Here is a 22,810-nt window from a genome sequence, read left to right as displayed (position 1 = left end):
AATATAACTGATCATGTCCATCACATTATGCCTTCTTTCTCTTTCTAGCTTCACTCCATTGTTTCTTTCCCTTGAGGTATTTGGCTAAGTTGTTGTTGTCTCCTTCCTCTTTTCTTACTTTCTCCCTCCAGCCAAGCACATTCCTTTCAGCATATGCTTTGTCCTCCTCTCTGAATATTCTCTTCCTCATTTCTTCCCTCCCTATGAAATTTCTCTTTCTCCTTTTCCATCTTTTCCAGCTTTTAATTCCAGTCTTTCTCTTCCCCATCTGCTCACAGACACACACCGTATCTGTTTACTCCCTATCCATTCATTCCTCCCCCTCCTTCAAAGGGCAAGAAAAATTGACCAGACCTCCGATAGCTAAAGGAGTGCATAAAGGACAAAAGTAAGATTGAGACATGAGCCAGATTTTTAAAGGTATTTGGGTGTCTAAAGATGCAGACAGGCACCTATTGGGTTTTCAAAAACACCTAGATTCTATTGCGATCAGTAAGAGTTAGAATTTTCAAAAGCCTCTAGGTACTTATTAGGCACCTATCTATGTCTTCAAGTGCCTAAATACCTTTGAAAATCTGTTCAGAAGTAACACCGAGGTGAACTTTTCACTAGCCCACTCCCTAGTCACAGCTGTACAACTGCTGGGACAAGAGAAGGTTTAGGGATTCATGGTGCTGTCTTTGAACCCTGATCAGGATCTGTATATTTTGTAGTCTTAGGCTAGTAAGTGAGTAGAAAATGTGAAACCCTTAAGAAACAAACAAAAAATCCCACTTTATATCTGTTGAAAGGGAGTTGTTGTACGTTTTCCTCTATGAGCCTGCTTCTGCTCTCAGTTAAGTCAGTGGCAAAGCTTTCATTGATTTCAGTGCTGCACTATTAAACCCCATAGCTCACTACTCGTTCCCAGATCCCCCAGCTACTGTGAGGAGTATTGTTGAGGTGTCTCCTAATGTACCTCACCTGTTTTTGAATTCTCCTCCCTAGTGAATAGTTCTAGTACCCACCTCTTCCTCTGGCAAGCTGGAGCAGTACTAAATTGACCTGATTCCCGTTGGTTTTATAGCTACCCATAGGGTTTCGAAGAGCAGCAGTGGAAATTAACAGACGCTGGTCAATTATCATTACAGTTTGGGAAAGCTATGAGCAGCAACAGAGGGATGGGAACAGTATCTGTAGACTCGGGAAGAGGATTCTGTGACAGTTCACACTGTTCATGTTTGGAAAGTTTCTTCAGAACCCTATGAACTAAAAACTTATTTTATTTTTAGGGAAAGTGTAGATTCTGCAGAAAATTATGGCACTTGCCTGGGAAAACTTCCTTATTCTGTGCAAGTAAACGTTTCAAGCACTTGTTTTTATATTCTACATCTGAAAATGATTTCACAGTAGAAAACCTTCTGTTATCACAACATTCTATTTGGTGTCTAGAAATAAAAACCTCAAAATCATCTTGCGACTATAATTTTTCTTTACATTTTGCAAATCAAGCTGTTCTGTCAAGTGTCTAAGAGCTATACACATTCTTCAGAAAGGGGAGTATACCAGCTAATCCTTTAATAGAGGCATGACAGTGTTTGGGTTGCAGAATTACTCCATGTTCATTAGTAAAGAAAATGCTTTATTGTATCTTTTAAAGGTACAGTATTGTAATACAGCAGTTGAAAAGTTAAAAATGCAAATCGTAATTAATTTGTACAAAAGACAAAGTGAGATCACTGTAAATTTGTCATCTGATCCTGAAATAGTTTATTAAAGCTAACATTTTCCTTTATAGAGTCTTTGTTGATGTTGTGAATGGAGAATATGTCCCTCGTAAATCAATTTTGAAGTCTCGAAGCAGAGAGAATAGTGTTTGTAGTGATACCAGTGAGAGCAGTGCTGCTGAGTTTGATGACAGACGAGGAGTTCTGAGGAGTATTAGCTATGATGAAGCTACTTACAGTGACAACAGTGAAGGGATCTTGGAGGAGGAAGAGGAGGAGGGGCAGGAGCATCTTCCAAAAAAACTTTCAACCTTATCAGGGACATTTGAGGTACATTTTTTGATTAATTATTGATTGTTGGCATGGATAAAAAGGAAAATGCTGGATAGTGTAGTTGCCTCTACCATCGGTTTATTTAATTTCTTTTTAACTAATTTTCCAGCTCTCCCTACCTCTCTCATCGGGGAGAGATTGCCAGGAGGCCTGTTCTTCTCCCTGCACTTACCCTTTTCCTCTCATTGTGGGATAACCAGCTGAGCTGACTATTTGCCACGTTTGTGTAGCAGTAGACAGTATCCCTTCCACTGAGCACATTGACTTCATGGCTTTCAAATTTAGTGACACCCTGGGACTTCCCCATAATGTAAATTCTAAGGTGCACCACAGGGTAACAAAGTCCTGGATCATGCAAGATTCCCACTTGCTAATTGCTAATCTGAGGGAGGGAAAGCGATTTTGTGTATACCGTAGGCTCTTACTATGCTAACACATTGATTCTGGAGAATCTTCAGGGCTTATTTTATATTTTAAAATAAATGGTGTCAGTGGGCTCAGAGTGTTTACAAAGTCCTATGACAGGAGGAGGGAGGAAGTTGTCCAGCAGACATAGAGCACAAGATGCCGTCGAAGAGCCGAACCAAATATATTTCCAAGTCTTTGGAAAGTCTTGGGTAATTTCTTATCATAAATGAAAGAGATTGTGTCACTAGTGCATGTGCTTGATGAGTAGCTGCGAAAACCATTGAGAATGTTCAGAAATGAGATGTGGCTGCTGCTATGCCATGCATGGGATTAATATTTTATCTCTGTTTTTGTTATGGAAAATTACAGTAATTTTTTAAAAGTTAGGTTACATTGAATTTTCAGAAGTTCTGTAGACAGAAGGTATCTTCAAAGGGAAATGGTTTTTTCTAGAAAGATAGTTATTTTTAAGAAAAAGTAGACTCATAGAAGACCTATTGCTTGCTTTACTCGGTAAACAGCCACATGGTCCTGTTGTTGAAAACCTCATGCCCCTTTTCTTTTTCTTTATATCCACTTTTGTTATATTTCTTTAGACCCTAATGCTGCTGAGGGATCCATGTGGCAGCCCTTATGACTGCATGGAGTCCCATTGACTTTAAAGATATTCAGTGGGGACATAAGGATCTGCTGGCATGGATTCTTTTACAGGGTTAGCACTATAGATCGTAATCTCTTTGGGGCGGAGACTGTATCTTCTGTATGTTAAGCATCTAGTACACTTTTGGTCACTGTACAACAATAACAAATCATTTGTATATCAATCCATTCTCTGCATAGGGCATGATTATCTGCAGTATCACTGTATTTTTAAAGTAATTATATCACACTGAGCAAAATGCTCCAGTCAGAGCTAAAGGGACATTCACTTTTTAAACAAATATATTGTTGTTTTGCTTTCAGTTGTTTTTATGGTGGTTTGAAGTATATTATTTTTCTGGCAACATTCGCCATGTACTGATTTTTTCTTTTTTCCTAATGCAGCAGAACATCAGTAGCTGTATTTAATTTACCTTTTTATAAAAATGACACTGGTGTTATTGAACAAATCAGCAGAACAGGCACAGCTTTGGGCTTAGTTTAGCTGTTCGAGTACAGCACAAAAAACCTTGCTTTTTTGCAGGTCCTGCAAGAAGAGTGACTATTTTGTTTTGCTGTTTTTTTTTCTTGGCAACAGAGTAACTCTTAAAAAAGCAGGTATAATAAATCTGGTATCTGTTCCCTCCCGCCCAATATAATGATCAAATCTTGGTGTAAATTAGTGTACCATTTTTCTGAAATGCCCTGAACCATTTTTAATTTTTGGCACATAATGTGACTTTTAAAAAATGTAGTATTTTATATTGCATACGCACAGTGTTATGCATACTGTAAACCCCTGGCTGATACTAAAAGCATTTATGAAAAAGAGTTTCTTCCTAGCTGCTTTTCAAATTGTAAATATCTGAGCTGTTTCTTTTTCTTAATATAGCAAAACAGCTATAATGGAAATTGTAATTTTAAAATATTAAGCACATATGGTTTTAGTTAGAATTTATAAAGGAAGAAAAGAATTGGAAGTCTTGTTGTTCTCTTAAGTATAAACTGCCTTGACCAATTTTTGATCATTTTTGGTAAGAAAGAAAAAAAAAATAACCAACAAAATATAGGTAAATTTGTATTCCAGGTGCCATCTTGATGCAATTAGAAAAGGCCAAGATATTAAGCCATGAAAATATGACATATGATGGGAAATGCTGACAGGCCTAAAAATCTGCAAGTTTTTCCCATTTGTTATCCAAGATGAAATTGCCTGTTGCATCATCTATTTTATTTTCTTGAACATGTATCAGTGGGAAGCAATTTTTTCAGATCATTTATGCAGTTAGGAATGTGATTAAGTAGTACTTTTAAAACGCTATCTTTCATTCAGATTTCTTTGAACAAGCTATATTTTGAGGTTAATTACAATTTGGTTACTTATTCAAGGAACTTCCATTGATTTAAAGATATTTCTTTACTTTTGATTAAAAGAAATAACAATCCTAATAAGGCTAAAATAGGGTAATGACCTTATGGGCAAAGCTTCACATCTGCATTTTATTAGCTCATTCTGAGTTTTCTTTTCTCTTGTAGGCTTTTTCTGGAACTGTTATAGAAAAAGAGCCTTTGTCTCCCTTAATACCACACCCAAGCATTGCTCACCCTGTCCTGCCTACCATTCCAGAGCGAAAATCAGAGGAAGTTCTGTCTGAGGCATCAGAAGAAACTACAAAGAGGATTTCAAAATTCAAAGCTGCCAGAATGCAACAGACAAACTAGGCCCTGCTGCCTACACAATGAAAGTTTGAATATTAACGCTTAGTTTCACATTTGTTGAGATTATGTAAAACTATGTGCATTACACCTAGTTAGTAAAAAGGTATCTTATGTTAATTTGGCATTGTTTATCTTAATAGACCTCTATTGGTGATATTTAAAAAAAAAAAAAAGTAAACGTTTGAATACGTCAATATTCAGTTTATTTTGTCAATTTCCCTGTATGCGGTCAGCACCTTTGTATATGTTTGCCTTATAACAGCACTTGGAATTACTTTTCAAAGATTTCTCTTCATATGCCATTGGTTTTATGTTTAAACCTAAATATACAGGTAGTTTTGTATCAGCTGTGATGTCCTGCTTACCATCTGGACAGTTTTTTAAAGAAACTTTTCAAATTTCAAATTGATTCAACAATTATGTTTCATTACTTGCTTTAGCATTTTAAGACACTCTTGTATCCACATTGTTGTAGGTACCTGCTAAAATTCAGGTTTTTTTCCTTCTATTAAACCTCTGATATCTTACTGTACAGATCTCTAAAACAGAATGCTGTGTTCCTGTACATTGCAGGGAAGTTTCTTTCATGGAAAATGGTATTTTGTAAAATTAAACTTTTCAAGTAAAAACAAAGGTGTGAATTTTGGTTTTTTGTTGATTTATTCATTTAAAATAAAATGTGGAAAGAGGTGGTTCTTTGAAATCCTTCACTATTGCATAGAGACACAGTCTATTCTCTTCCCTCTTTGTGTAGCAAACACCCATTAATTTCAGTGGCAATTACATGCACATAGGGAGAGGAGCATAGACCCCAGACTATGGTTACAAAGTCCCAAGTTCTTTTATATATTCAAATAATATTTTAATTGTCATGGAAATGCCCAGAGAAGATAGCTGCTAAGGATGTCAAGTATCAGGGGGTAGCCGTGTTAGTCTGTATCTACAAAAACAACAAGGAGTCTGGTGGCACCTTAAAGACTAACAGATTTATTTGGGCATAAGCTTTCGTGAGTAAAAACCTCACTTCTTCGGATGCATAGAGTGAAAGTTACAGATGCAGGCATTATATACAGACACATGGAGAGCAGGGAGTTACTTCACAAGTGGAGAACCAGTGTTGACAGGGCCAATTCAATCAGGGTGGATGTAGTCCACTCCCGAGGAGGTGGACTACATCCACCCTGATTGAATTGGCCCTGTCAACACTGGTTCTCCACTTGTGAAGTAACTCCCTGCTCTCCATGTGTCTGTATATAATGCCTGCATCTGTAACTTTCACTCTATGCATCCGAAGAAGTGAGGTTTTTACTCACGAAAGCTTATGCCCAAATAAATCTGTTAGTCTTTAAGGTGCCACCAGACTCCTTGTTGTTTCTGCTAAGGATAAATGTCTTAATGGCTGCAATTTTATTTCAAAACTTAACAGGAGTAAGGCACTGAGAACTAAGGCAAAATGTCTTGCTGCAGCAGATAGACATGATTGGTCTCTGGCCCATGGTTCTGTGGATTTAACCATGTGGTTACCCAGGTGACATTCCTTCCGTCACCCTGTGCAATTCCTGTTCCCACCAGCATCTGTCTTTTCAGGCCTTGGCCATCTCATTTGGACAGCAAGTCTCCTAACAGTACTTTGGGTCAGGGTCTAGCCAGCTCTTGCAGCCTGCGCTCTTGGGTTTGTGTCTGTTCCTGTGGTGTAAACTGTCCACTGCCTCACCCAGGAAGCCAGTTTGGGAGACTGGAGACATCTCTTCCTGTTTTTAAACTTAAATTTGTCCTTACATTTTCTTTAATTAAAAAACAAAACTTATTATTTATCTTTAAGTTGGCTTTAAAATGCAACTTCCTTGGTAAACTGCCCAGAACCAACCCAACAGCTCATCTGGATTGCAAACAGTTGTTTTTGCAAATGTTCAATTAACAAAGAAAATGCATGATCATGTTCAAAGAGCAACTATGTATACAAACAAAGTGAGTAACAGCAACCATGCATATAACCTCTTGTTCACCAGATGTTTTTAGTGTGCCAAGGCTGAAGGAGGGCTCTTATTCCATCTTGTACCTAAAATTAGTATGGGTGTCCACCGTAACTGAGTAACCATTAAATCATCCATGATAAAGTTTTCAGGTGACACACAAATTGGGGGAGTGGTAAATAATGAAGAGGACAGGTTACTAATTCAGAGTGATCTGGATTACTTGGTAAAGTGGGCACAAGCAAACAATAGGTGTTCTAAATAGGTGTGGCTAAATATAGATGTATATATCTAGGAACAAAGAATGTAGGCCATACTTCCAGGATGGGATGGACTCTATCCTGGGAAGCAGTGACTCACAAAAAGATTTGGGGGTCCTGGTAGATAATCAGCTGAATGTGAGCTCCCATTGTGACGCTCTGCCCAAAAGAGCTAATGCAATCCTGGGGTGCATAAACAGGAATCTCAAGTAGGAGTAAAGAGATAACATAATCTCTATATTTGGCACTGGTGTAACTGCTGCTGGAATACCGTGTCCAGTTATGGTGTCCACAATTCAAGAAGGATGTTGATAAAGAAGAAGAACCATGAGAATGATTAAAGGATTAGAAAACATGCCTTCTAGTGACAAACTGAAGGAGCTCTATTTATGTTAATAGAGAACATGGGTGACTTGATTACAATCTCTAAGTATCTACATGGGGAACAAATATTTAATAATGGGCTTTTCAATCTATCAGAGAAAAGGTATCACACGATCAAATGGCTGGAAGTTGAAGCTAGACAAATTCAGACTGCAGATAAGGCATACATTTTTAATGTGAAAGTAATTAACCATTGGAACTATTTACCAAGGTTCGTGGTGGATTCTCCATCACTGACCAGTTTTAAATCAAGATTGGATGTTTTTCCACAAGTTCTGCTCTATGAATTATTTTGGGGAAGTTCTATGGCCTGTACTATACTGGTCAGACTAGATGATCACAATGGTCCCTTCTGGCCTCGGGATCTATGAAGTAGATGTCTATGTGGGATTCCAGGAGCTACATGTGTAAGGAAGATGAAGGCTACAGTGGCATTCATAGTCCTCACTGCCAGTGCTGCTGGGAACGAGCCACTTCAATGGGTAATCCAATGGCTGCTGCCCATAAGGAAAGTGTTGGTAGGATCGCCGCCAGCTTTTCTGCCGTCGTATGCGGCGTAAGGTCCCGCCCTGAAATGCCGCCTCCCACAGAGGCGGCATAAGGTCCCGCCGCCGAAATACCGCCGTGGTCGCGGCCCCCCAACTTGTAGTGCCCTAGGTGACCGCCTAGGTTGCCTAATGGGTTGCGCCGGCCCTGCATGTTGGGGGCAGATCTTCAGCTGGTGTAAGTTGTCACAGCTCCATTGAAAGTAATGGGCTATAACAATTTACATCAACTGAGGAGCTGACTCTTGGAGTAATGCTGACCGGAGGTCAAGAGACAGCATAGGCGGTATTGGTCATTTGCAGATCTTCCCCTGGCCTGTGGCCGATTCCCAAAGATCCATACAGCTTGATGGCTAAATAGCACTTTTCCCCAGGAGGCAGGGGGAAAATCCTGCCTCTCTGAACAAAGAATTAAAGAGAATGTTGAGTATTTTTTCTCCCTGCCTGGTTTCTCTTGCAGGTTTCCTTATGGGAGGGGACAATCTAAGTTTTAAAACAGACTCATTTTAAGCTGATACTGAGGATCACATTGAAAGTATTAATGATTAACTTAATACATGCTAAAATGCAATTTAAAAAAAAAAGCATATTGCTGTAGTACTAAAATAAGCCATCAATGCCAGTCCATCCTCTATGCATGGCTAAATATTTAAAGAAGATTATTTATAGCTTCTTTAAAGAATTCTTGGCTAAACAAAATGAAATTATGTCCTAAAAAAGTAGAAGCTATTTTGCAACCAGAACAGTGCAACTGTAAAATATAGTTCCATGCATACCTATTTTAGATATCAAAAGGTTGAGACCAGACAGGTAATTAGAAAGAAAAGGAGAGAGAAAGACCTTTTAAAAGATTTATTTAGATACCTCCTAAAATACTTACCACTCCTAGTTATTTTGAAGCAAGCCAAACTCCCCTTGATCACTTTAAAATCACAGTTCTTTACATGTTTTTATTCTGTACCACTTAAAAATATTCCTCCACTCCCCCAGTCAACATAGGACAAGTGCATCTTGGTTGGAATGCACGATGGCTCTTATTCAGGAATGCACTTCAATGTGTGCTTAAGTCCTGGGCTGAAGTCAATGGGTTCCTGAAGAAAAATGGACTTAAGCAAATGCTTAAAGTTAAGCACGTACTTGGGTACTTTCCTGAATTGGGGCTTATGTATGTCTGTGCCTCTCTCGCAACTTGCAGTGTGTTTCATGTGTGCAAGGGGTGTCCCATATTCAGTTGCTCCTGTATCTCTTGTCTCCTTACATGGACTTTAGCAATAGATTGTGTAATAGCAATGATGGTGGAACAACATGTGAAGCCTGTTCTCAAATGTAGATGCAAAAAATACATCCGCATAAAGATGTGACTAGAAGTTTTGGAGAGAGAAAAAAATGTGGGAGTCTCAAGGGCTACACTTGGTGGAGGATTAAAACACCTTTGTCTTTAATGCAATAGTGGAGCAGAAGACTTGATGTGTGGAACCACCAGAAATACATGTTTTATTAAAGGCAGGGAGTAGAGAAAATGTTCCTTACCTGTAGTAGTATTGCCCATGTTTCTATGCCTTCAAGTTTCTTGATATTAAATGAATCTATCAGTAAGAGCATCTTTTTCTTTTCTGCTAACATCAGAGATTTTATTCTCTACTTAAATAATAATGAGGGTAATGTTTAATCTATTTATTTTTAATTTCTTGGTTGCTTTTTTTTTTTTCTGCTGTAAGAAGAGGGTCTGAGCTGCTCTGTGCTGAGTGTCTGTCAGGGAGCCCTGACTTAAATAGAAGCCAAAAACAGCTGTAAGTGCCTGCTGCTGATCGGGATTGGCTGGTGAGTTTTTTTCAATGGCTGTATGAAAGGAGAGGAGCCAATGGGGGCATAGTCATGTGACCTTGTGGGAACACAAATACTCAGAAGCCAGTTAAAGGTAGCTGAGTAAGGCCAAGAGTGGGTGAGTAGCAAATGTTTTAAAGGTGGTTATCAGAACGACCATTGATTGGTAGAAGGAATTCTTTGTTACTCATTGTTTCCTTGGAGGGTTTGGATACCATCAACTAGAGATATAGTGTGGGAGACAGCCTAAGGGATTAGTGATGGTTGGGAGCAGGATATGGGCACAAAAGTGACACTTTTAGAATAAAGCTTATCTGAGGATGAGGCAGCTTTGTGCCAGTGGAGAATCGGAGTTGTATCCGATATATGCTTTCCTGAATTGCCTATCTACCCAGGTGCCTGAAACTGGAGAGTAAGTTCAGTGCATTGTGAGGTGGCCATGCTGAGGTCTTCTGAAGAGGGGGACACAAGACAGCTGGCTAGCTGGGTGCACATAGGGAGAGGGAAAAGAAAAGAGATGAGATCATTCTAGGAGTCCAGGCATAAGAGACTAGGGATTCTAACCATTTTCAGGCAGAAGGTTGCAGCCATCTTGTGTTCCTGTCACCTTTACCCTGCCCTTCCACCCTCAAGGCCATCTTTCAACCACTAGAAGTCCTGCACCCTGGGCATAAACTAGGTATGAAGCTAACTCTCAGACTCTGTCTTGGCTAGGCAAATGAGGTGTGTTTAGCAAGTGTGTTAATTAGCAGCATCTAGTGCAGACAAAGATTGTAGTGTTTGAAAACATGGTAGTGGGTCATGGTCAACCTAGGGTCCTAGGTTAGGCTAGGGAGGACACAAAGACTGACTCTGACAAGCTAACACATTTTAAACATTGATGTCTTTATCTACTGTAGGTGCTAAGTAATGTTTCAAAACATGGTAACTGACATGTCTAACACACTTGCCAACAGAGTTGCTAATCACTTACCAATACTTTTGTTAAACACACATTATCTTCCAAATCCAGACAGGGTCTCAGTGAGCTTGTTTGGGTTGAAGCTGTAGATGTTTCTGATTTACATGCCTTCTGATTGATTAACAAAACAGTTTTAGTCACAATGTGGTGCTGCATGTGACTTAGTGGGTGGCTAAAGTTTCCTAAGTTACTTGCCACATTTGCAATTGATTTGATTTCAGACATATTCATACCCTTTTTGCGTTGGTCTTCCATAGACATTGGAGAGTTTCCCACTGTTTTCCTGACAAATTTGTTCAGAGAAGGTGAATTTCAAAATCACATTCACAAAATCACAGAAGGAAACTGAACTTTAAATCCTCACTCACAAGCAATTGGGTTGGGACTGTCTGTATGCTCATCCAATCCAGGAATAGAAACAATAATGTGCGACCTACCTCACCAATCAAAACAAACAACACTGCTCCAATTTCAGTTGTTTACAAAGAAAAAATTTCAAGAGGGTTGTCAGAAAAAATTAAATAACAATGAAAAATTCAAAGAAAACATGTGTGTATGGATATTCTATCAATCTGGACTGGTGAGGCAGTGTGAGTTGTGGAGTAATTGTTACTCTTAAATCTTTTCTGAGACTTGTTTCCACTAAACCACATACCTTTCCTTGTCTGATTAAATTAGAGCTAAGCTGAGGGTTACTTGACATTTCTTCTTTTTCTTTTGTGTGTGTGTTTAATTTTCATAATGAAGCAAACACTAAAAAATACAAAAAGGTAAACAACTTACAGTTGTATATGTTACCAAATACGGCACATGTCACAGGATATCCAATAAAATTATGCAACTACACAACTTTACAAATTGTCAAAGCTGTGAAACCAGACAATACAAAACCAGACAATATTATACAGACATAAGATGTTGGTATGGGGGTAACAATAAATAAATAAAAAGACGTACACAAATAGGAAAAAAGGGAAGGTGGTGACTGAGGGGTGGGGGTGGTAGGGAGAAGAAAAGTGGAGATCCCGTGGAATGGAAGTCTGGCATTTTATTTGCATAAAGAATGCTGAGAGCTCATATATCAAGAAATGGGGTCCAAATTTCTTGGCATTCATATAATTGCTCTCTATGTCGAGAAGAAATTCTTTCTCTGCTAACTCAAACAGGTCTGAATATCACTGCTCTATTCTGGGCATAAGCCTACTCCTCCATTTTTGTCAAATCATGTGTTTGGTAACTGATGTGGCCCTCCAGAACTAAAGTCTTTGTAGTGGAGTTAAACCCAGTGTGGCAGGTATACAATCTCAGCTACAATTTTCAGCTGAGGTTTGGTTACTGAAGCCAAGCACTATTTTTTCACTCTTGTGCCCACCTCTTTCCACAGCTGCATGACGGTTGGACAGTCCCATAGGATTTGCATCAATGTTTCATTTTCTTTGTTAGAGCCCCCAGCAAACTTTAGAGGACAAGGCCGCCACCGTGTACAACCTCTGGGGCATCCACTACAATTTTAATAGAATCTTTTGTGGCGCTCCACAGAAGTTTTGCCATTGGAGTTCTTTTAAGGGCCGTAATAACCCTCCTTCCCACACATTCACAAGGAACTCCAGACCAGTGGAGTTCCTCTTCATTAGCATAAGCATACATAGTGGACAGGGGTCTAGAGAGGTTACGAAGCATTTCCAAGGTACCCAGTAGTTCTGAGGCCTCTAGCAGTCCTGGGACATCCGGATCAAACATTAGCAAGCATTTTAGTTGTAGGTATTGCTGATTTGCTTAGGGTGGGAGGTCATGTTGTTGCTTTAGAATTAGAAAAGAGAGAAAACCCTCATCCTTGACTAACTGGAAATCCATATGATGCCCTTGCTCAGCCAGTTCTTCCAAATTATAGGTTTGGTCCCAATTTGCAAGTCTGGGTTACCCCAGGCAGGTGCTTTTGCGTGACGGCGAGGATGAAATTGATACCTGTTACCTAAGATAGCCCAGACTTTTTGCGCAGCCACCACGGTAGGCACCTTATTTCTTTCCATTGGCGAAAAAGAGTAACTACGCGGATCCGCAGGAGGAATTGGATGCATGAATATCAATTCAGTTTCCACCCACGTGGGTGTAAGGGTGTTACCACGCAGGAACCAATTTGACATCTGTGATGTGATTAAAAACATAATAGTAACTGTGGGACTGGGAGCCCAAAACCCCTTTTGGCTGTAGTGAGCTAGTGTTTTTTTAAGTGGTAGGCATGGATGTTGACCGGACCCCTACAGAAAGTCTCTAATAATAATATTCAATTTTCTAAAATAAAAGGGAGGGATATATACAGGTAGGCCACTTAGAATATGCAGGGACCTAGGCAGAATATTCATTTTTATTGTATTACCCCGCCCCCACAGGCTCAGGGAGAGAGGATATCACTTATTTGGGGTTACTTGACATTTCTGTTTTACCCCTCAAACTAAAGACACCTCTACACTGCAGCTGGGAGCAAGTCTCCTGGGCCAGGTAGACAGACTCATGCTACAGTGGGGCTGGAGCTGGTGTGCTAAAAATAGCAGTGTGGATGTTCTGGCATGGGCAGAATCTCAGGCACTGAAGCCCACCTGAGCCCAAACGTCCATTTTGCTATTTTTGTCACAATAATTTGAGCCCCCCCTAGCATGAGTGTGTCTGCCTGGGCTGGGAGGTTTGCTCCCAGCTACAATGTAGACATACCCTAAGTGTCTGAGCTGAAGAATACAATGAAAAAAAAAACAATGGAATTGGCTTGTGAACATCTAGGAAGCCAACTGGCTGCCCCTGTCTAACTGATAGAACCAAAGTGGGAATAACCATCCATGTGTGTTGGTGGAACCAAGTAAAAAGAATTTAGAGGTCAATTGGGTTTATTTCATTATCTGTATTTTAAGACTAGTTGCAATCAGTACTTTACTTTCTTAGAGAATTTAAAGCAGCAGATTTCTGTATTTCAATAGTGCCTAAAAACAGCTGTTTTAGCTGTTCATTTGAACAAAGTGATTTATGTTGCAAAAGATGAGCTAGGATTAAAAGAAATCAGATGTGCGTATTTGGTATGCAATATTTTTGTATTACAAATAGCTCCATTCTAACCCACATTAACCCCATGATATGTGAATTTTGCCAACTCCCGCTGTGTCTTTTAAATCAAATCCAGTAAATCACTATGAGTGTTCTAATTTCTAAACAAACTAGTCTTCCAATAGAAGTACTTTAACACTGTACTGCAAATTAGACAACCTAAGATAAATGGAGCATCTTTGTTAATTATGTAATTTAATTGATCAAAACTACCAGACGGTATTTTATTTATAGACATTTTGAGCAGTATCCTATTTTATACGGTTAAATAGCATTATATTTGGCCGTTAAGATATTAGGCAGCAAATGTAATTTCTTTTGTTTTTTGTCCAGTTAGTGTAACATGAAATCTCATTTGAATAGAACAAGTTCATTTAGATTTTTCTCCTATATTTTACATGGTTTAGATGGACACACAGAGCTTTCCATCTTTACTTTACTGATGAAGAAGCAATTTACTTGAACCACATTGCGAATAAGAGGGGAAAACAGCATCTACATGTGTGTGTATAGATTTGTACCATGGCCCTTGCTGTTTGTATGTAATTAATTTTGCATGCCAGTAGGTAGCAGTGCTGAGCAAAAGCAACAACAGAAAGCTGCCAGTCAGTGATTATAATTTATTATTCATTTCTGTTATAGGTGGGGTGTGCAGACAGTTACAGTAATAATTACCAAGACTAGAGTGTTTCCTAGGCAACCAATTTTTTTCTTCATTCATGCTGTTGCAGAGAGTATGCCTGTAAAGCATGACATTGCTGTATTCTGAGGTTTGTTGCCCTCCTGCTGCTCCAGGTTTGAGGTTAGTTACAGCATCATAAGGTGCTCTCAAGCATAAAAAGCTCAGGCTGGGATTAAAGCATGCAGTGAACACTATCACTGGGTCTTTCCTTCTACTCTTTCACTTTTAAGTAAGAAGGTTATAAAAATGCAAATGGCATTTTGGGGTTGTTATAGCTTATATTGGGAAGAATCCCTTTAAGTTATAAAACATTAAAATAAGCAAAACAAAAACAGAGTTGTTCTTTATATGTTAAGAGAATGCCATTCAAATAAAATTAGCAAAAAGGGACTTTCAGCTTGATCAAAGCCTCCAATGTTTAGCATTATAAATCAATGGGAACTGCTCCGCATAGCTAATCATAGGTGGTGTTTGTTGTTTATCCTGCTTTATGATAATGGTTCATAAAGAGGAAGGTAATGTATTCTTCCTGCAGGAACAGGATTAATCCTTGATGTGGTAACAGAGTAATAGAAACCACATCTATTATCAGAGATCTATAAATGAATCATATTATCCTACATTTTTAGGCTTACTAAGCTTTCATTTTAAGAAACTCACATCAAGTATTGTGCAATGATGAAAAGTAGTGTCTCTGCTGTGCAAAGCAGAGGGAATTCACGATGCAATCTAGCATAGAGATGTGGAATTTTTACCCATTACGTTTTTGAAGTAAGATGCTGAGGCATGCTTACATTTAGAGAGATTGTGTTCTATTTGTGAGACGCTAATGTTAGAAGCACGACGTACATGCTGTTGGAGGCTCCCTGCCTTAAAATAAAATATCCTTGGAGGATTGTCATCTTGTTCTTGCATGTGGATCTCTTTAATGGTACTGTAGACTTTCTGGTATAAAAGCTAGCGGAACTTTGTTTTTAGCTACAGAAATCCCTGTGATAGCACTGTTAAAGTACATGGCTATGAAAAATTCTATAGAAGAGGTGAGATGTACATGATCATAACTCTCTGGAGTTGTGCCCTGATTCCCACCCAGTGCAAACTAAGCACCTAATCCTGTGACCTCTTCTCATGTGAGCAGTCCCTCTGAGGTAAAGAGCTACTCACAGGATTGGGCCCTTAGTAGTTTACATTGGGAAAGTAAGAGTCTGATTCTGCTCCCATTGAAGGCAGTGACAAACCTCAGATTAAGTTCGGTGGGCACAGGCCCAGACCAGTAGTATACAGAACTTTTCACACATCTAGCAGAACTTTTACTAGCCATGTGTTACTGAATTTTCTGGACTAAATACAGTTTGGCAGCAGTAGATACTGAGTCAATTCTGTTCCCATTTATACTGGAGCAACTGAGAGCAGAATGTATTTATTTCACTTTGTACATATGCATCCTTCCCTTGTTCTGGGTGCCCAGGCAGCTACTATAAAACAGCAATCAAAATTAACAATTAGACCCAGATTATGGGACCAAGGATCAACCCTCCCAGCTTCTCAAAACCCACTACAACCAGGATTCCACAATCAGGATGGACCTGCTATCCTCTCCCATCAGCTTATCCAGGTCCCCGCCACGTACCCAGGAAAGGCCTGGGAGAACAGATGTGCCTCAGAGAATGATGTAAAGAAGAATAAATTTGGGCTTTGGACAACTGAATAGGAACCAAAATTCCATCGCCAAGGAATGCCCTGCTTCTGGCCCCTCTTGCTGACAATGGCCTGCCTCTGGCCCCTCTTGTGTCAGCTTGAGCACCTGAGATGACCTCAGTTGCCATGGTAGCACACAAGGAGTGAGGCATTCTGTGACGTAACCCGCACCCAAACCCACTGGCTTTATAGTTTGAAATCAACAACTCAACCTCCCAAGAGTAAACAGGACACGAGTGCCGACCATGGGTGTCACAAGCTCTCTTTTGGAAGCACCACTTCACAAGTGCAGCAGTTGACATTACTGAGTGGCTTTAACTTGTAGCCCATGTAAAGTATGTTGCGATAATCCAATCTCAAGGTGGCCAAGGCCTGCATCTGAAAGAAAAGTTTCAACTTCTGTGTCCAAGTGCAAATAGTAAGCACTCTTGGGCTGTTGCCGCTACTGGGCTGTTCCTGGGGATTCAGGATGACTAGCAGGGTGTGAGTCTGAGCAATAAAACATGGACAGATGCCCCTAATGGAGGGAGCCAGTATCAACTCTGCCATTTTATCCATTTGATTTCCCCCAATCTCCAGTGCCAACATAACATCAGTCTTATTAGGGTTGAGTTCCAGTGAGCTCAGTCCACCTGAATCCATGCCTTTATCCCAGACAGATCTGTACCATCCATGTCCAATGATACCCCTCAGCTGGAGCCAACTAAATTGGGCCCATCAGCTTCATGCCATCTTGGTCCTGCATATTCCTTAAGTTTACCAAAAAGGACGATGTCATGAGTGACTTACACAATGCATTTTAATTTCCATCACAGCAAATTTACAGTTCTTTCAGATTTGAATTTAAGATTAAACAAAGCTTCAGGTTACCTCAAAATAGCTCAGTATTTATTTTAAGAACTTGTATGAACTGGAGTAATACCCATAGTGTCATTTCTGCCTTGCAAAAAAGATTTGTTCCCCAACTATTCTGAGAAAAACAGCTAACAGTTCAACAGCTTAAATACAAGTGAATGGATCTCCTGAGATTAATCTGTCTGGTGTTCCTCAGGTAAAGACTTCTGCACAATTTAACAAAGGAAATAATTTTCCTATTTTTATAATGCATGTCTCTCTGTGGTATAAATTACTAAAACCACGCTGCTTATCTGCAGTAATGTTATAGATTTAGATAATTTACTGTGTATCACGTTATCAGTTCATTAAAGAGATGCAATAAAGTCATTATTTACTAAGAAACAGCAACCCTTGCAATATCTTGTCAGAGAAATTGGCTGACGCAAGAACATCATATTTAAGTCTAAATTCAGAATAGCCCTTTAGAAATTTCATCTGCTTCCTCCTTGAGTTTTCTGGAGGGAGCTGTCATTCTTGGATCCCTTCATCTTCAGAGGAGGAAGCCCCAGACCCTTTTTGTAATCACAAAAGTACTGTGAAACCCGGGTTAGTGGGGAAAAAATGTTTTAGGGGCCCAATTCTGCATTTCCTGCCAGATGCTTATCACTCTCACGTCCCAGTGAAGTCAATGGAAGCTCAGGGTGTTCAGCATTTTGCAGAATTGGGTTCTCGATGGCTTTCTGTATGTAAAGGTTTTGAAGAAATGTTGCAAAAATCTTAAGGAAGGTTAGGCATTTCCTGTCCCCCTTAGCCTCCCCCCCTTTACTTTTGCCTAAAGATTACTCTGCATCCTAGACAAAGGAAATATTTAAACTGTTAAATCTGAACAAAGATACAGTCTGCGTATGACTTCTCTGAAGCCCTATAAAAATTCTTTAAAATTGCCTATTCACTCAAATTTACTGAGTGTAGCAAAAATGTCAAAGGCATAAAGTCAGAGAAGATTGAATAAAATAATGCAGAAAGACAGATTAGTCATGCACAGACCCACACAGCCTTTCACAGCACACAATACCACTTTTTATTACCGCTCTATCTTTACAAAGACTATGTTCAATACATAGAGGATGATACATGGTCAGTCATGTAATCTGCCTTTGATTCCAAGACTCATTTATCTGGGGCCTTTTCACAAAGACATTGATGAGAGATTTCAGTGTTTTCAGTGCATTGTTTTATTTATCATCTATAATGGCTGGTGGAAAAAAATAGGAATTATGTCACAGATACCACATAAAGGAGTTATATAAAAGACTGTGACAAAGTTTGGTAAAACACATACCAGCGAGGCATATAAATTCTCTTCCCCTACGTCCCTGTCCCCCCAAAAGCTTTGAGTATTGATAGCTATCCAAAGTTATTGAAAAACAATGGTTCCTAACTTGCTTACATGCGCCTGTAATCTGTATAAAGCTGTCTGAAAATTGTTGTCTTTCCCTGTTTTCAATTTGAGCAATATTTTAATTGTTATTTTTAGAGATGCAGATTTATTATTTATACATGCACAAAAGAAAAGAGACTATTTGTCAGTCACAGTTTTGTATCTTGCAAATTTAATAAAGAACAGCCCTTAAGATAGAATTTCTTAGCCTGCCAGGATTGACAAAAGCCAACTAATGCAGAAATGTCAACAGCAAACCTCATCAGCAGCCCTGCGATGCCTTGCAATCAAGAGAAAAGCCACGACGTTACCTAAACATTAATATATAGCTATCTTAATATCTATACATATGTGTGCATGGAGGACTTAGTAGGGAGCCTTGAAATGCATGAGGAAAAAGAGAAGAGCCCAGTGACTAGGTACTGCTAGATTTTCTGTGAGCAAATGCCACTTTGTTGAGATTGCTGTGAAATGTAAAGGAACTTTGAGAGAGTGAGTGTCAGAGGAGGGAAAGGAAATAGTGATTGACATTTATTTTACAAGACACTGGTCCAAATCTTGCTTTCAGATACACATGTGTAAATCTGGAGTAACTTCACTGACTTGGTTGGATTTATTCCAGATTTACATCTGAATGACTGAGAGATGATGTGCTCCATTGAATTGACATGCCACATATTCTAAATAAGCTTGTTTTTTTGTTTACAGTAAATGACGAATGCTGATTAAATTAACCCTCCCCACCTAAAAATTGACAATTTCCCCCTGCAGGAGGCCCAGTAAAAACTGAGGATTCCTTGGCAGCTGAAAAGGCTGCAAAAATACCTATGGGTCATATTCTGATCTCATGTCAAGCTGTGGAAATCTAGAGTGACTTCACTGGTGTCAATGCATTTGCTCTGAATTTATGAGGGTATGAAATCAGAATATGAGCCCTATGCCTAGGCAACCTGACCTGAATAAAAAGACCCATGTTTTATTACTTGCCAGACCATTTGCTAAAGAGTACACTCAAACTGGACTCTTCCTGGAGTCAGGCTGAAAAAGTTTGCCAGTGTTCTTGTCGAAAAGAAGGCTCTTCACGAAAAGAAAGCAAACATGATTAGATACAAAGGAAGGGATGCTGAGAGCCAGAGTTGATACGGAGAGGAGTAAAGGAGTTTGGGTGTTGCGAGCAAATATTGATCTCGGTGTTATAGTACTTCAGGCCCCGAGGACAGAGTCTTAAATAAGGGTGAAATGGGAATTAACTATAATTCCACCAATCTGAGACTCAGAGGGAGCAAACAGAATGACTGAACCTGGAAATTATACAAACGCACTGTATCTCCAAATCCCAGTTCTTCTATAGGGCTGACAAAGCCGAATCAGTAAGGTATCTTTGACAAGTATAGCAGTTTCTAGTCAGGACAAAACATTAACACACAGTTAAAGCTGAGATATATGATTTAATAGTGAGAGACTTCATGGCTAAAGAAAAATCTCTCGGGGGAGGGGAACATAGAGGGAATGTCAGTGAAATGTTAATGATTTTGCTGGACCCAGGAGACAAATCTCTCTAAACACTCTGTGGTGCTGAGCTGAAGTCTCAGAGAGTTGAGTGGAAAGTATTTAAACATCACACGAAAGAAAACTGAATGGGGAAGAAATCCTTTCAAATAGGAGAGCCAATTAGAATCAAGCCCAACATGATAATTTTCTTATTTCTCTAAGTGGAGGTGTAGAGATTCTATCAGTTTGAGGTCTCCAAGAAGGTTTGTTGTTTGGGAGTGATGGCAGACCATGGAGAGTCTCTGATGTTTGCCAGCTCCCCGGGAAGGTGGCTGCATCACTGTGTTCTGGTTCTGGAGAGTTCAGAGTAGGGCATCCCCACGTCATGCGCTAGACTGTGGCTGATAAAACGTGCAGTGTTCACCGCAAACCTTCAGAAACCATAAGTCAGGCCCCCCACAAAATCAGGAGATTGGCATAGAATCATTAGATTTAAAAAATATATGTATAGCTTTGGGGTTCTTTTTCTTTTGCCTTTTGGTCTCTGAACCTTAAGGGAGCACCCAGGAGACACACTCAATCTTTTCTCCAAAACCATGAAGGCTAAAAATGTCCTTATTTTTATATCTATTTTTTAATGAAAGTGATAATAATGCTGTGAGACATGTGATCAAATCATGAATGCTGTGAGACATGTGATCAAATCATGAATGATCAAACTGACCACATGCCCCTGAAGTTTATACTTTATAATCTGGAAGCAGAGAGATGTGTTGGTAGACAGAAAAGATTGAAAGATCTGAGGAAAGGAAGAACCCTCCTCATACTTCTCCTCTGCTCTAATCCTGGACTGAAAACTCTGCTTCTGTGTTGGTTGATGTGGGAAAGAGTATGGGCAGCAGAGTTTGTTTGATACAGGCCCTTTCATATCCAGAAGAGATCTCACACTGCTTTACAAAGTAATCACTTGCTAGATTATCAGAACAGAGATTGTGAGGAGGAGGAGGAGGAGAATTGTGAGGATTGGAGGAGCCACCATACAGCACTCACAAGAGAGTAGACAGCATTTTATACAGAAAGGGAATATTAGCCAGGCCACTGGGGTCATGCCTACTCTCTGATCGCAGTACAATGGGACCTTGAGCTTTCATTTGGACACTCTCCACAGATGGGCTGGAGGGACCCCAGTTTAATATCACCTCTGGAGCATGTCTTTCCTAACCACACAGTGTTTCACTGAACCCTCCTTCCAGCTCTCTGTTTCACTGCTAAGTCCGAAGCTGCTTCTACCTTTGATCCCCCTCCTGGAATGTGGGCAGGTGCGTTAAACAGAGCAGAGCAGCTGCCTTCAGAAGGACTCATCATCTGAACAAGTGGGGCCCTTCAGTTAACAGCTGTGAATGAGAGAGAGTTGGGGTGAAGGTACATTCATTTTACTCTGAATTTCCTTTCTTACCTGTCTGTGCAATGCCCAAGGAGTCCCAATTGCAGAACACTTTCCTCCAGAAACATTTACTCCCATCTCTACCTCCTGATCCAGTGTGTGTCCCCTCTTCCCAGAACTCCTGAATCTGTTTATTCTCAACCTTCTGTTGTACTGCTGCACTCCCTACTAGCCTTTGTACTACCTTTGGTGGGTGAAATTCACCCTTTCTGGGAGGGCCAGCGTAGGCCTCTGCAAATGAGACTAAGCTGGTGCGTAGGCCTTTCACTCAGGGTAACTGACTGGAGCTGCTGTATCAGGCAAAGGGAGCAGAAAGTGAACAGCTGAATGGTAGGAAAATATGCACCTTTCCAAGTTTTTCATTGCATGGGGGAAGCTTCCATCTAAAGAAGCAAATATACAGTAAGGGCAGGTCAAATAACACTACATAGCACATATATAACACTTTTTTTTCCCCAACAGATCTCAAAGCACTTTACAAGGTCAGTGTCCTTTAACAGGTGGGGAAACTGAGGCCTACAGATTGCTCAATCTTACCCGGCAGCAGAGCCAGGAATAGAACCCAGGGCTTTTGAGTCCCAATTTAGGGCACTCTCCTCTGGCCACACTGCTCCCTGCAAATGATGCCCTTTAGCTGTAATCATCATATAGCCACACGCTTGGAAGACATAAGAACGGCCATACTGGGTCAGACCAAAGGCTCATCTAGCCCATTATCCCATCTTCCAACAGTGGCCAATACCAGGTGCCCCAGAGGGAAAGCACAGAACAGGTAATCATCAAGTGATCCATCTCTTGTCACCCATTTCTAGCTTCTGGCAAACAGAGGCGAGGGACACCATCCTTGCCCATCCTGGCTAATAGCCATTGATGGACCTATCGTCCTATCTAGTTCTTTTTTGAAGCCTGTTATAGTCTTGACCTTCACAACATTCTCTGGCAAGGACTTCCACAGGTTGACTGTGCATTGTGTGAAAAAATATTTCCTTTTGTTTGTTTTAAACCTGCTGTCTATTAATTTCATTTGGTGACCCTAGTTCTTGTGTTATGAGAAGGAATAAATAACACTTCCTTATTTATTTTCTCCACACAAGTCATAATTTTATAGACCTCTATCATATCCCCCCTTAGTCATCTTTTTTCCAAACTGAAAAGTCCGAATCTTATTAATCTCTCCTCAATTGGAAGCCGTTCCATACCCCTACTCATTTTCGTTGCCCTTTTCTGAACCTTTTCCAATTCCAATATATCTTTTTTTTTTGAGATGTGGCAAACACATCTGCACACATTATTCAAGATGTGTACCATGGATTTATATAGAGGCAATATGATATTTTCTGTCTTCTTATCTATCCCTTTTGTAGTGTTTTCC

At 39.9% G+C, this 22,810-nt stretch overlaps 1 protein-coding gene across 1 annotated transcript in view; it reads left to right on the top strand.

Annotated features, from left to right (window-relative positions):
- Positions 1–5,446, top strand: part of URI1 (URI1 prefoldin like chaperone) — a 55,456-nt gene extending 50,010 nt beyond the window's left edge. The window contains exons 10-11 of the mRNA XM_054048661.1: positions 1,778–2,036; positions 4,623–5,446. Of these exons, the coding sequence (XP_053904636.1) occupies positions 1,778–2,036; positions 4,623–4,808 (445 nt within the window). The 3' untranslated portion in view covers positions 4,809–5,446. The remainder of the gene's footprint in view (positions 1–1,777; positions 2,037–4,622) is intronic.
- The last annotated feature ends 17,364 nt before the right edge of the window (positions 5,447–22,810 follow it).

This window comes from Malaclemys terrapin, chromosome 14 (genome assembly GCF_027887155.1).
Source record: "Malaclemys terrapin pileata isolate rMalTer1 chromosome 14, rMalTer1.hap1, whole genome shotgun sequence".
Classification (NCBI taxonomy): Eukaryota; Metazoa; Chordata; order Testudines; family Emydidae; genus Malaclemys; species Malaclemys terrapin.
Note: the sequence above shows the minus strand (reverse complement) of the source record. Positions and strands in the feature narration are given on the sequence as shown.